This window comes from Tachysurus vachellii, chromosome 18 (genome assembly GCF_030014155.1).
Source record: "Tachysurus vachellii isolate PV-2020 chromosome 18, HZAU_Pvac_v1, whole genome shotgun sequence".
Lineage (NCBI taxonomy): Eukaryota > Metazoa > Chordata > Actinopteri > Siluriformes > Bagridae > Tachysurus > Tachysurus vachellii.
This window is the reverse complement of record NC_083477.1, coordinates 18,577,827-18,593,210: the sequence shown is the minus strand read 5'-3', so window position 1 is coordinate 18,593,210 and position 15,384 is coordinate 18,577,827. Positions and strand designations below refer to the sequence as shown.

At 37.6% G+C, this 15,384-nt stretch overlaps 1 pseudogene and 1 gene segment (V, D, J or C); both read right to left on the bottom strand.

The window, feature by feature from the left end:
- Positions 1 to 1,957: 1,957 nt before the first annotated feature.
- LOC132861624 (Ig heavy chain V region 186-1-like) lies at positions 1,958 to 2,390 on the bottom strand (annotated as a pseudogene).
- Positions 2,391 to 10,094: 7,704 nt separating this feature from the next.
- Positions 10,095 to 13,145, bottom strand: LOC132861623 (Ig heavy chain V region 6.96-like). The segment is given in 4 exon segments: positions 10,095 to 10,402; positions 10,488 to 10,555; positions 12,938 to 13,019; positions 13,103 to 13,145. Coding segments are annotated over 4 exon segments (501 nt in total).
- Positions 13,146 to 15,384: the final 2,239 nt, after the last annotated feature.

Genomic DNA, 15,384 nt, shown 5'->3' with positions numbered 1-15,384 from the left:
CTGACCCAATAAAACACTTCCTAATGATGACCGAGTGACTGAATACATTACCCTGATTATTGTCTGGTGATACTGAATGATTATATGATTAGTTACAGTATATATATATCCTTACACCTCTAATTCCAGTAGTTTTGTTCTCTATTAATAAGAGCACAGACATTTGTTCTCTTCTGGACTCCTGAACACATAAAACCTGCAGACGCAGACGGGGAAAATGAGCTGCAGTTTATTTACAGAGTCATTTAAAGAACCGGAATATGAACATGTCTGAATCTAAACTTGGGGTGAGCAAGAGGATGTTTTTGTATTATAACAGGGTGAATTTGCATAAACACACCAGCTGTTAGATTTCATAGTTTCATGAATCCATCTTGAAAACAAGCAGCTGCTGCCCCCTACAGGTGATTTTTAATTCCAGGAGTTTGTAGTAGTGATGCTGCAGTAAACATCGACCTGTAATGAACCATCGACCTGTAGTGTTCCTGCAGCTGGCATCACAATCAGGAGGAATAAAAGCATGAATAGTACAGTATATAGTCCCAACTAGTCATCATAATAAAAGCTCTTGGTCTATGTTGCATAAATCTTTAACAGAGAAGGAGATTTGCATAGAGACACTCCTTATCTTAGGGTCAACATGTGATAGATTCCTCTAAATGTGAAAACCTCCTAATCTCATGAACATCTCTGAACTGTGATTTTAAATCTATAATATTAGGAACATTAAGAGATGTTCTCAGGTGAATTTATGTGAAGTGAACACACTCTTCATATCAGCATATTCAGTAAGGAGTAAAACACATGTGTGTGTTGTTATAGGACAATAATCAAGGACCAGGTGGTGTGATGTCAGGAATTGTAGAGGTGGTGGATGCAGGTGCTGATAATTTATTGTGTAAAGTACAAACAAAACCAATGAAATTGTGTAATTCTGCACCCTTTGGCTCTACTGTGACATGAAGTTACTGCTACAAACATGAAGATAATTATTTTCTAATAATCAATGGCACTGATTACTATGATCACTTTTCCTCTTATACAGCAGCAGTTTGTGAACGGTGACAATTTATTTATTAATTAAAGAAGAATATGGTGAATTCTTTTTACGTTTATAGTTACAGTTAATGTTATGGAACTTTTGTGAAATGTATGTATTTAATAATCACTAATTAAAGTCTGACATTTTTCTTTAAATGTTATTTATTTCCCTTTTGGTCCCTTATAGAATATGACTATAAGAGACAGTCTCAGTGTTCATTGTGTCAGAAATACATAGAAATTGTGGAGTATCTAGATCTGACTGAGGATATGAGAATATGTTGTACTTTAAATAAACCTACAATGTTACAGTATATTTGTTGTGCTGTAGCGCCACCTGCAGATCTTGTGAAAATGTACCGTATATTGAAAGCTCTTTTCTCTTTGACCACATCTTGGGGAGGATTTTGGACGGTTGATTAACATGTTTGTACCACTGTGGTTTCTAGCACAGTAATAAACAGCAGAATCCTGGGCACTCAAACCAGTCAGCTGCAGATACACCATGTTTTTGGAGTTGTCTCTGGTCATTTCCAAATGTCCCACAATGTCTTTGCCGTATAGTGTTTAACTGGCATCATGCCAGATAGCCCCAATCCATTCTAGAGCTTTTCCAGCTTGTCTGATCCAAATGATGTAACAGAGAGGAACAACAACTAATCCTTCAACCTACATTATCACAAGTTCTTGTTAGTGATATGATTATTACAGTGTTTATCATGTGCAGAAACATAAAAAAATTGTATTATGGTTTAAAATCTATATTACAATTTTTTTTTTAAATTAACAAATTTAATCTGTTTGTTCATATTTGTGGATTATTTATTTATTTATTTACTTACTTACTTATTTATTTTTTACTGTTATTGTGAACACTGAATGAGGAATTTCTGTACAGGGATGTTGTTTATTCGTCTCATTGTGGTTCACGAGCGCAGTAATACACAGCTGTGTCTTCAGTCTGCATGTTCTGTCCTGTTAATGTCACTGTGCTGCTGGACGTGTCTCTGGAAACCTGAAACCTGCTTTTCAGTTTCTCACTGTAGTAAGTGCCACCAGCAGAGCCCATAGTTGCAACCCATTCCAGAGCTTTTCCTGCAGGTTGCTGTACCATAGCTCGTAACTGAATATGAAACCTTGCACTGGATGGAGAGACTCTGGCCTGGCTGGACTGTCATGGAAGCAGGCTGAGTCAGTTCCTCACCATGCACGTCTGTGGAGGAAAACACATGGTGATATCTCACACAATATATGCTGCACCTTTATTCTTCATCTAGTAAATGAATGAATTTGATAAAGCACTCACAAGAAGCAGCTGCCAGCAGGAGCAGTAGAGATGTAGAGAACATGGTGTGTGTTGTTTGGACTGGAGTCTTCTCTGTTCTCCAAAGTTTAACACACACCATCACATCATATAAATAGAGTGAGATCCAGCTCTGACACTTGGATTTGTTTATCTGCTGATGATGGGAGGAGAATGTATCTGAAATGTATTTAAAGGAGGATGTGTGGGTTCATAAACTCAACTCTTTCTCTTTGGAGTTGTTAAAAGGTTTCCTTACAATATTCATCCTATAATTGATCTTATATTGTGATTTACATCATTCTACTTCTTGTATGAAGTAGTTAATGCTTATAAGCCTGTTATATAAAAGACTTTTAATTCCTTTGGAAGCAGTGAGGGTGTACTTATATTTTCACACATGGCTTCTCCATATTAGCTTTATTTTTGTTAAATAAATAATGGCATGATGTAATATGTCATGTGTTCTTGTTCATCTGAGGTTTTATTACCTGATTTTAAGACCTGCTAAAAACTAGATTTTTTTTTATTATGTCTTAATAGTTAAACCCAGAATTCAAGAGGGTGCACTTTCTTTTTCACATGACTGCAAAAATGTTGAGAAGAAAATTAATGATCTTTCATCAGTATAAATGTCCAGACAATGTTCAGAATAGTCCAGTAAAAGTCAGCAGCAAAAATGTCTTTCACATTCAAGAATCTCCAAATGTGGGTTTGTCATGTGTCTATAGTAAGTCTGTGTTTTTGTACTGATGTCTAAGGGGAAGTATCACTGTGTGTGACGGGCGCAGTAATAAACTGCAGTGTCTTCTGTCCTCATGCTGTTCATCTGCAGATACACCTGCTTCTTATCGTCGTCTCTGGAGATGGTGAAGCGGCCCTTAACAGCACTGGAGTAATATATGTAACTACTGCTACCTGAGATTGATGCAACCCATTCCAGCCCTTTTCCCTGTCTGATCCAAGCCATCCAAGAGCTACTAATGTCTAATCCAGAGGCTGTGCAGGTCAGTTTATGAGACTGATCAGGTTTGATGATCACTGGATCAGACTCGATCAGTGTCTGACTGCAGGAATCTGAAATAGAAGAATAATCAAAGGTAGGAATTAACATTAAAAATAGAACAAAACAAAATATTTTTTAAATGATGTAACAAATAATACATCACAATCATTGTCCTAGAGCTGATTTACCTCCAGTCAAATAAGTAAAGACGTCATAATGTAAATAGGGAGCGTCCATGACCACTATGGAGGTGTTCAACACACAACCACACGCTGCTCGCTGTAGTGTTAATTTCGTCACCTATTTTTAATTTAGTCTTAGTCTTGTGCCAAATGTCCTTGTTAGTTTTAGTCATATTTAGTCATTCATATATCTTTTTTGTTAGTCCTAGTTTTAGTCGACTAAAAGTCTCGTCATTTTAGTCTAGTTTTAGTCAAAAGAAAACTCAAGGTATCTTAGTCAAGTTTTAGTCGACTAAAAGTCTTTTAATTTTAGTCTAGTTTTAGTCAAAAAATTGTAGCTTGACCACATCTGGAATCTATTGTAAGAATAAATACAACAAGGCCTCATTAAATGCAATAATATCAGGAACACAAGTGTTATAGTGGAAATAAATAACTTAATGAAAAGTCTAAGATCAAAACTGTAGGTGTGTGTGTGTGTGTATATATATATATATATACCTACACACCTACACTTCTCACTCTGTCTCTGTTTGTAGTATTAGTTAACGCTCCCTAACACTCCTGCTGCTTGGGTTTAGATTTTTCTTGCACTGTGATACACATAAATGCATAAATATAAAAGTGTCAAACTGTAGAATTTCTAAAATACACAGAATATTGTTGTTAAATATGAATCACTTTTGCAGAATCCAAAAAATCAATAATCTGTCCAGTGAGTTAAACTGGGACTGGGATGACTGGGTTGTGTATTACAGTGTGTATTGTGACTGTGATCTGTGTAATATAGTGTATATTGAAACTGGGATGTGTGTATTACAGTGTGTATTGTGACTGTGATGTGTGTGTTACAGTGTGTATTGGGACTGGGATGTGTGTATTACAGTGTGTATTGGGACTGGGATGTGTGTATTACAGTGTGTATTGTGACTGTGATGTATGCATTACAATGTGTAGTCAGACTGGGATGTGTGTATTACAGTGTGTATTGTGAATGGGATGTGTGTATTACAGTGTGTGTTGAGACTGGGATGTGTGTATTACAGTGTGTATTGGGAATGGGATGTGTGTATTACAGTGTGTATTTGGACTGGGATGTGTGTATTACAGTGTGTACTGGGAATGGGACGTCTACTAGTTTGTTGGTTTGAGGAACAGTCAGAACCACATTAACACAGCATGCTGACAGAGCTGTTATTTCTACCTGTGGCTTTTTCCAATGTTTCCATGAGCATAGAAACAGGGTTTATGTATATTTTCATTCATGATAATTAATTTAGGCCACGCCCATTTTAGGGTTATATCCAGGTACATTTATAGATAATTGGAGCAGTAAATAGATACAAACTCTGTTCATCTGTGTTTCAGTTATAAGTGAAGCAACTTCAGTTAGTTCAGTTACAATGTGTGTCTGGTTTTTGTACAGCTGCTTCCTCAGCTCCAGTCACTGTGGGACTTCGGGCGCAGTAATAAACCGCAGTGTCCTCTGTCCTCAGGGTCTTGGCCTCTAAGTACTGTGTGCTTGCTGAGACGTCTTCTGTTAAAGTGAGCTGGTTCTTCACAGACTCTGTATATATTGGTGCATTATTGCCTGTATCCATCCTGCCAAGCCATTCCAGAGCTTTCCCAGGTTTCTGTCTGATCCAGTGTATGTTGTGGCTTGTCATTGAATATCCATTTATCTTACAGGAGATCTTCACAGTGGGGGGTCACGGTGGCTTAGTGGTTAGCACCTTCGCCTCACACCTCCAGGGTTGGGGGTTCGATTCCCGCCTCCGCCTTGTGTGTGTGGAGTTTGCATGTTCTCCCCGTGCCTCAGGGGTTTCCTCCGGGTACTCCGGTTTCCTCCCCCGGTCCAAAGACATGCATGGTAGGTTGATTGGCATCTCTGGAAAATTGTCCGTAGTGTGTGAGTGCGTGAGTGAATGAGAGTGTGTGTGTGCCCTGCGATGGGTTGGCACTCCGTCCAGGGTGTATCCTGCCTTGATGCCCGATGACGCCTGAGATAGGCACAGGCTGCCCATGACCCGAGGTAGTTCGGATAAGCGGTAGAAAATGAAAGAATGAATGAGATCTTCACAGTTTCTCCAGGTCTCTTTATCACAGCAGGAGACTGGTCCAGTCTGAAAGATCATCATCAACACAGTCAAGATATTCTGAGGGAAGAAATATACAGTACAGAAGTCTCAGGTACCTTTGGTTATAAATATATAACATTATAACAAAGATGTAGTACTGAGTGACCCTCAGCCCCATCATCATGCTCTTTGATTCAGTCGTGTGACACGAACTTGTCGATCTTGGGTGAGCAAGAGGCTGTTTTTTTATAACAGAGAGAATTTGCATAAACACACTTCAGCTGTTAGATTTCATAGTTTCATGAATCCTTCTCAAAAACAAGCAGCTGCTGCCCCCTACAGGTGCAGATACAGAAGATTATAATGTTCTGGCTGTCAGTAAAAAAAAAACTTTCACAAGGACCAACAATGAAAAAATATATATATTTTATCAGCATGGTTTAAAATAGAGTAAACACTCAGATACAGTATCAGCAGTAACATAGTAAATCATTTGGTTTAACCAAATTAATTATTAGGGAAATTAATATTATTTTTTTTTTCCCTAGATTTGTGAACATCTACTTCCATAGTTCTTAATCTGTTAATTCAATTCACTTTATTTATATAACACATTTAACAATGGATATTTTCTCAAAGCAGCTTTAAAAAAGAAAAGAAACATACAATAAAAATTTAAAAATTTTTATAAGAACTTATAAAATAAGTTTAAATTTTGGAACATTTTTTGTAACAGACTGTGAGCTTTTCATGTGACTATAGTAAGTCTGTGTTTTTGTATTGATGTCTAAGGGGAAGTATCACTGTGTGTCACGGGCGCAGTAATAAACTGCAGTGTCTTCTGTCCTCATGTTGTTCATCTGCAGATACACCTGCTTCTTACTGTTGTCTCTGGAGATGGTGAAGCGGCCCTGAACAGCACTGGAGTAATATATGTTACTACTACTGTAGATGCTTGCAACCCATTCCAGCCCATTTCCAGGTGCCTGTCTGATCCAAGCCATCCAGTAGTCACCAAAGTTAAATCCAGAGGCTGTGCAGGTCAGTTTATGAGACTGATCAGGTTTGATTGTCACTGGATCAGACTCGATCAGTGTCTGACTGCAGGAATCTGAAATAGAAAAATATTTAAAAGTATTAGTTAAAGTTAAAAAAGAAGAAATATTAAAAATCATTAAAATGTTTCTCTATATGAAGTAAATAATAATACTAACATTGAATGAAGATTACTAGAGTAAAGTAACTCAAAACTCTGTCTAGTCCCATCTCAAAGAATTAAAATGATTCCTGCTGCTGTAAATGAATACAAACTGCTGCTATGTTGTTGGGCTGAATGTTTCAGCATAAATGGTTCAAACACAGGATTTGGTTTGCATGACACACCCACTAGAGATATAAAAACATCCACAGAGGAACAGACGAGAGGAGAAAACTATTTCTGTAAGTTTCACATTGTCAGGTCACTAACTGTTCTGTTTGTAGTATTAGTTAACGCTCCCTAACACTCCTGCTGCTTGGGTTTGAATTAGACTTTTTCTTGCACTGAGATTGACATAAATACATGAACTTTCCTGATCCGACTCATTCAGCATTTATTATTTAAATCAACTATAAAACCACAAAAAGTGAATATAACTGCAGAATTTATAAAATACACAGAATATTGTAGTTAAATATGAATCACTTTTGCAGAATCCCAAAAATCATTAATCTGTCCAGTGAGTTAAATGAAGCTGGAGAACGATTAGAGTGTTTAAGAAAGAGACACGGAATGTGTTCAAATAGACTGAGAAGATTTTCTTTACAAAGAGAGAATTCTAATCATATTAATTCTTAAATTCTATGTTGGAATAAAGGTTTTGTACAAAAAAAAAGATTAACTCTGACTTTGCAGACATTTTAACAACAAAAGAAACAATACACCTGTTTAGTTAACAATAACTAAAAATCCTCTGTGGAATGAATTAATAACTAGTTACAACATTTGACAGTAAACTATTCATTCATTCATTTTCTACCGCTTATCCGAACTATTCTTGGGTTGACAATAAACTATGATATACATAAATCAGTGACATTTGACCCCTTAATGAATGGAAAGAAAAAAAATCTCTCAGAAATCTCACTCTCTCGCTCATTTTCTATACCGCTTATCCGAACTACCTCGGGTCATGGGGAGCCTGTGCCTATCTCAGGCATCAGCGGGCATCAAGGCAGGATACACCCTGGACGGAGTGCCAACCCATCACAGGGCACACACACACACTCTCATTCACTCACGCACTCACACACTACGGACAATTTTCCAGAGATGCCAATCAACCTACCATGCATGTCTTTGGACCGGGGGAGGAAACCGGAGTACCCGGAGGAAACCCCCGAGGCACGGGGAGAACATGCAAACTCCACACACACAAGGTGGAGGCGGGAATCGAACCCCCAACCATGGAGGTGTGAGGCGAACGCGCTAACCACTAAGCCACCATGCCCCCCTCTTTCAGGAATCTAAATGTTATATTTTAATGTTATCTCTGATTTCCAATGACTTCCAGTCTCAATAAACTCCTGATTCTAATTCTTATAATTTAGACATGATTTACACTAAAATGTTTAAGGTAAAAAAAGTAGTCTATCTGTTACAGTAACTACTTTAGGACATGTCAGTAGCTGTATTCTGCAGCCCCTTCACCATTACACCAAATGAGCAATAGTACTATTTTGCATGAGGGTAAATTATGTAAACTCTGTCCCTGACTATACATCAATAAAGCTGGATGATTAGAGAGCAGCTCCCACCAGTACAGCTTCAACTGTAACCATGCTGCTTGTTTATCTCCTAGTGTTGGACATATCTACGTCCTGTAAGTTTGTTTAAACCATACATTGTTGTACTTTGTCTATTTCATGTTGAGATCTATTAGAAAAAATATTATTATGTTTACTATCTATATATTTTTTTTATTGCAGTTGTTTTTAGCGCAATTGATTTTACTCAGCCAGGTCATGTGATTGTCCGGCCTGGACAGACTTTGACCACTGGCTGTAAAGTGTCTGGTTACAGCTTGACTGATAGCAGTTATTGTACAAACTGGATTCGACATGCTACTGGGAAAAATATGCAGTGGATTGGATACATTTGTAGTGATGGAAGCACAGGGGGCACAGAGTCACTGAAAAACAGGTTCAGCATCACTCAGGACACCTCCAGTAACACAGTGACCCTCCATGGTCAGAATGTGCAGATGGAAGACACAGCTGTGTATTATTGTGTGCGCTATCATAACACAGTGCTACAGATAACAGAAGTGCCTGTACAAAAACCTCCTCAGATCAGCCTCATGCCTTTTGTCATCGTCCCAATGTTCATCATCTGATCTCTACATTTATCTCATCCTTTACTGTCTCAGTCATATCAATATACTGGAATTGCACAGTGTAGAGTGGCTTTTACAAACACTTTTTATCAGTCTCCTTATTTTAAAGAAGTGAGATTTCAGGAAATTCTGTAGTGAGAGTAGAGAGCAGGTGGAGGAATACCTGGAAAGTTAGATGTCTGCTCTGGAAAGAAGAGGAATGAAAGTCAGTCATAGTAAGACAGAATAAGTGTGTTTGAACGTGACGATGACTGAGTGACTGAATACATTACCCTGATTATTGTCTGGTGATACTGAATGATTATATGATTAGTTACAGTATATATATCCTTACACCTCTAATTCCAGTAGTTTTGTTCTCTATTAATAAGAGCACAGACATTTGTTCTCTTCTGGACTCCTGAACACATAAAACCTGCAGACGCAGACGGGGAAAATGAGCTGCAGTTTATTTACAGAGTCATTTAAAGAACCGGAATATGAACATGTCTGAATCTGAACTTGGGGTGAGCAAGAGGATGTTTTTGTATTATAACAGGGTGAATTTGCATAAACACACTTCAGCTGTTAGATTTCATAGTTTCATGAATCCTTCTTGAAAACAAGCAGCTGCTGCCCCCTACAGGTGATTTTTAATTCCAGGAGTTTGTAGTAGTGATGTTGCAGTAAACATCTGCATTTCAGTTTGATCTCTCGTCAGATTCTGTGCTGCTGAACAGACTCTGTGTTTCTAAATTCAGGAAATGAACCATCGACCTGTAGTGTTCCTGCAGCTGGCATCACAATCAGGAGGAATAAAAACATGAATAGTACAGTATATAGTCCCAACTAGTCATCACAATCATTGTCCTAGAGCTGATTTACCTCCAGTCAAATACATAAAGACATCATAATGTAAATGTGATACATAAGATGGTTATTATTAATATTATTAATATTAATAACTGCTAGAAGAGATTGGAATAAAGAGGAAGACCTGAGTGCTGAGTGTGAATAGATGATGATGTTTATAATAAAGGTCTCTGAGGTGCAGCTTCCTGTTGAGGGAATATTTACAGCTCACGAGGACGTGCTTGTGTGAGTTTTTGTACAGCTCTGGAGTCTGTTGTGTCAGTGTGACTCTCGTGCACAGTAATAAACTGCCGTGTCTTCGGCTTTCAGACTCTTCACTTCTAGGTACAGCAAGTTTTTATTGGTGTCTTTATTGATGGAGAACTGGCCCTGTAGAGACTGAGCGAATATTGTGCCTGTGCCACTATCAATGCGCCCGATCCACTCCAGTCCTTGTCCTGGTTTCTGACGGATCCAGTGCATGTAGTAGCTCATTGAGAATCCGGAGACAGTACAGGACAGAGTGACCGACTCTCCAGGTCTCTTCACCACAGAATCAGAGGAAGTCAGGGACTGTCCATAAGAATCTGGAAGAGAAGAATAGAACTCAGTAATGTTATCTTATACTGATTATAATGCTAATAATCTTCACATAAAAAAACATAAACATACATGAAATGAGTAGCAATAAGATACATTGTCCTAAAATTGCATTGTCCAAGCTGTATAATCGCTCGTAACTGAATATGAAACCTTGCACTGGATGGAGAGACTCTGGCCTGGCTGGACTGTCATGGAAGCAGGCTGAGTCAGTTCCACACCATGCACATCTGTGGAGGAAAACACATGGTGATATCTCACACAATATATGCTGCACCTTTATTCTTCATCTAGTAAATGAATGAATTTGATAAAGCACTCACAAGAAGCAGCTGCCAGCAGGAGCAGTAGAGATGTAGACAACATGGTGTGTGTTGTTTGGACTGGAGTCTTCTCTGTTCTCCAAAGTTTAACACACACCATCACATCATATAAATAGAGTGAGATCCAGCTCTGACACTTGGATTTGTTTATCTGCTGATGATGGGAGGAGAATGTATCTGAAACGTATTTATGTCATGAGGAGGAGATTCATCTGATCTGAATTCATAATGGAACAGCAGCCTTTCTATCAAATACTGTCCTTTTCCCAAACCAGAAATCTTAAAGACTCGATGAAGTAAACAAGGAACACAAATGAATTTTAACATAATAATTATTATGTATGGTTGAGGATCCTTTTGAACATTGATACCTACAAGATCTAAATCAATCAAATGTTTAATCAGGCTTTTGTTTGTATAAACTTAGACAATCATTCGTTTCACTCGATCGACTCCACTTGAATTTTCCATGAAATCAGGTTTTCCATAATAAAGAGCCTTATTTACTGATCAACACTAAACAGGTCACCACAGACATTTTATGTCACTGAGTTTAATCTGAGTGTCATGATGCTGGATGCAGTCAGAGCAGAATGTGAAAAGAGAGATTGTCTAAATGTGCAGATGGAAACAGATGGAGATGGTTGAGTTTGTACAGACTGCCCTCTAGTGGCAAAAAGACCTGGTGTCAGATTTATACACACCTTAAATGAGAAAATGTTTCAAATGTCCTGGCTGTCAATTAAAAAAACTTTCACATGGACCAGCAATGAAAATAAAGAAAGTAGGAATTCAGTAATTTATCATTTTTATCAGCATGGTTTAAAAGAGAGAAAACACTCAGATACAGTATCAGCAGTAACATAGTAAATCATTTGGTTTAAATAATCAGTTAATTGGGAAATCAATATTAGTCTCAATGATTATGGCACTGAGCTCTTTTTCTAGTTTGTAAACATCTACTTCCATATTTCTCAATCTGTCAATTCAACTCAATTAATTTCTGTAATGCATTTAACAATGGACTTTGTCTCAAAGCAGCTTTACACAAGTACAGAAACATAAAATAAAAATTTTAAAGTTTACATTTTAGCTAATTCTGGTTTTCCAATGATCAATTAATAAAACTTATTTGGTGAGATGATAAAAAACTTTTTGTTTGTTTTTTTCCTTTTCATTTGTACATTACCAAAAAATAAGTAATCAAATTATACAATGTACATATTTCACATTTAATTTCACGGGATTCTTATTAATTATTAGATTTAGATCGAGGAGTTTTTGGATGGTTTTTGTTCATTCAGGATGAAGAGTTAAAGCCTGAGTGCTGAGTGTGAATGGATGTTGTTCTTTATAATAAATGTCTTTTGCAGACACATTTCATTTCAACTAGTTATAAAAAGAGACTATTATTCCTAAGTAAACTTTTATTTATTTATTTTATTAATGCCAGTGTTAGTGTCTATGTTGAAATATTTGTAATATGGGGATTATTTACTCAGTAAAATGTAGTTGTTATTTAATTAAAGAAGTGAATTGTGATGAGGTTTTTGTGCAGCACTGCAGCTTGTTGTGCCACTGTGTGGATCACGAGCGCAGTAATACACAGCTGTGTCTTCAGTCTGTCTGTTCTGTCCCCGTAAGGTCACGGAGTTACTGGAAGTGTCTCGAGAGACCACAAACTTGTCTTTAAGTGATTTTTTTTGACGAATATCTCCATCATTCATTCATTCATCTTCTACCGCTTATCCGAACTACCTCGGGTCACGGGGAGCCTGTGCCTATCTCAGGCGTCATCGGGCATCAAGGCAGGATACACCCTGGACGGAGTGCCAACCCATCGCAGGGCACACACACACACACTCTCATTCACTCACGCAATCACACACTAGGGACAATTTTCCAGAGATGCCAATCAACCTACCATGCATGTCTTTGGACCGGGGGCGGAAACCGGAGTACCCGGAGGAAACCCCCGAGGCACGGGGAGAACATGCAAACTCCACACACACAAGGTGGAGGCGGGAATCGAACCCCGACCCTGGAGGTGTGAGGCGAACGTGCTAACCACTAAGCCACCGTGCCCCCCTATCTCCATCATAATAAATTAAATTGATCCATTCTAAAGCTTTTCCTGCAGGTTGTCGAATCCAAGCTGTTCCATAGTGGCTGCTCTCATCAGTGATAGAAGCTCCAGACACTTTACAGGTGATGGTTAAAGTCTCTCCTGGCTTTATAAGCAGTGAGTCTGGCTGGATGAGCTCAGTAGCACAGAACACATCTGTAAAAAGAGAAAAAGAAAAGGTGGACATGTCGAACTGAAAGGATCAGATGAAATAATAAAGCTTCAATCCAAACACTCACAGGGGGCGAGAGCCAGCAGCAGCAGTGGAGCTGAAGCAAACATGTTTGTGTTGAAGGAAGACTAATGAGAAGTGTTTCCTCTCTAGATCAGAACGCTGCTAATATTACAAGAGGAGATACAGATTTGCATAAACATTACAGAGAGGCTGTGTTGAGTGCAGCTCTGCAGCTGTTAATCACACACACCCCGTTTCATCTCCATATCAATTTAATGTGGGAAATAATTCAGCTGTTTGTTATTATTAATAATGATATGAACGTGTTATGATGTAATTAACGCTTCCTGTGATGGTCAGATTGAAAACTGATCTATTTCCACTTCCCACAAATTAATCTGAATCTCCACCATAATCCATGAATATGATAATAATTAGATAAACGATCCTTTATGTCATTATCAGTCATGTGTAGGGTGCACTCTAGAGAATTACATTAACACAGAAATGATTCTCATGTTTTTTTCTGTTTTGGTGTTTTTTTCATAACAGAGTGAATTTGCATAAACACACTTCAGCTGTTAGATTTCATAGTTTCATGAATCCTTCTAGAAAACAAGCAGCTGCTGCCCCCTACAGGTGCAGATACAGAAGTTGAAAATGTTCTGGCTGCCAGAAAAAAAAAACAATTAAATAGCAATACATTTTCAAATGGACTAGCGGAAATAAAGAAAGTATGAATTCAGAAATGGAGAAATTTTTATCAGCATGGTTTAAAAGAGAGAAAACACTCAGATACAGTATCAGCAGTAACATAGTAAATCATTTGGTTTAACTAATCAATTAATTGTGAAATCAATATTTGTCTCAATGATTATTTACAAATGAACATCTACTTCCTCAGTTCTCAATCTATCAATTCAATTCAATTTATTTGTTTAGCACATTTAACAATGTACATTGTCTCAAAGCAGCTTTACAAAAGAACAGAATCATATATATATATATTAAATAAGTTTAAATTTAGTAACATTTTGAGGAAACCTTGAGAGGATCCAGGCTCAGTTGGGAACCTCATCCTCATTTGGGTGACACAGGACAGTAAATAATGTAAATGTAAATAATGTCCTTTCTACAACATTTTGTAGTCAGTTTGTCACAATGTGAAATATAGTCAATAAATATTAGATATATTCAGGGAATTAAATAAATATTATATCAGTATAAATGTCCAGACACTGTGATCTTGTCATGTGTCTATAGCAAGTCTGTGTTTTTGTACTGATGTCTAAGGGGAAGTATCACTGTGTGTCACGGGCGCAGTAATAAACTGCAGTGTCTTCTGTCCTCATGTTGTTCATCTGCAGATACACCTGCTTCTTACTGTCGTCTCTGGAGATGGTGAAGCGGCCCTTAACAGCACTGGAGTAATATATGCTACTACTGTAGATGCTTGCAACCCATTCCAGCCCTTTTCCAGGTGCCTGTCTGATCCAAGCCAAGTAATGGCTACTAATGTCTAATCCAGAGGCTGTGCAGGTCAGTTTATGGGACTGATCAGGTTTGATGATCACTGGATCAGACTCGATCAGTGTCTGACTGCAGGAATCTGAAATCGAAGAATAATCAAAGGTAGGAATTAACATTAAAACAGGACCAAAACAAAAAAAAATTAATTATGTAATAAATAATACTAACATTGAATGAAGATTACTAGAGTAAAGTAACTCAAAACTCTGCCTAGTCCCATCTCAAAGAATTAAAATGATTCCTGCTGCTGTAAATGAACACAAACTGCTGCTATGTTGTTGGGCTGAATGTTTCAGCATAAATGGTTCAAACACAGGATTTGGTTTGCATGACACACCCACTAGAGATATAAAAACATCATGTGTTTCAGACAAAACATTGCTGTGTTGAGTGCAGCTCTGCAGCTGTTAATCACACACACACACCCCGTTTCATCTCCATATCAATTTAATGTGGGAAATAATTCAGCTGTTTGTTATTATTAATAATGATATGAACGTGTTGTGATGTAATTAACACTTTCCTGAACTACATTGAACATTATAATCAAACCGTGTAACCGAACATGACGTTAATTCTGGTATAGGCTGAAACACTCTAGAGGATTTATCTGACGAATCCAGAGAGAAAGAGATGAGAAGATTCTAGATCAGGTGTTTTTACATCCTAAAGAAGATTTGTAATCTCTAGTGAGCAGAAGAGAAAACTGAAATCTAATATCACAACAGCTAGATGTTGAAACTATTCTTTATTCTTCTTCTTCTTTCTTAATCAAAAGTCTAAAATAATCTGCTTCAAGAAATGGAATCAGGAGTG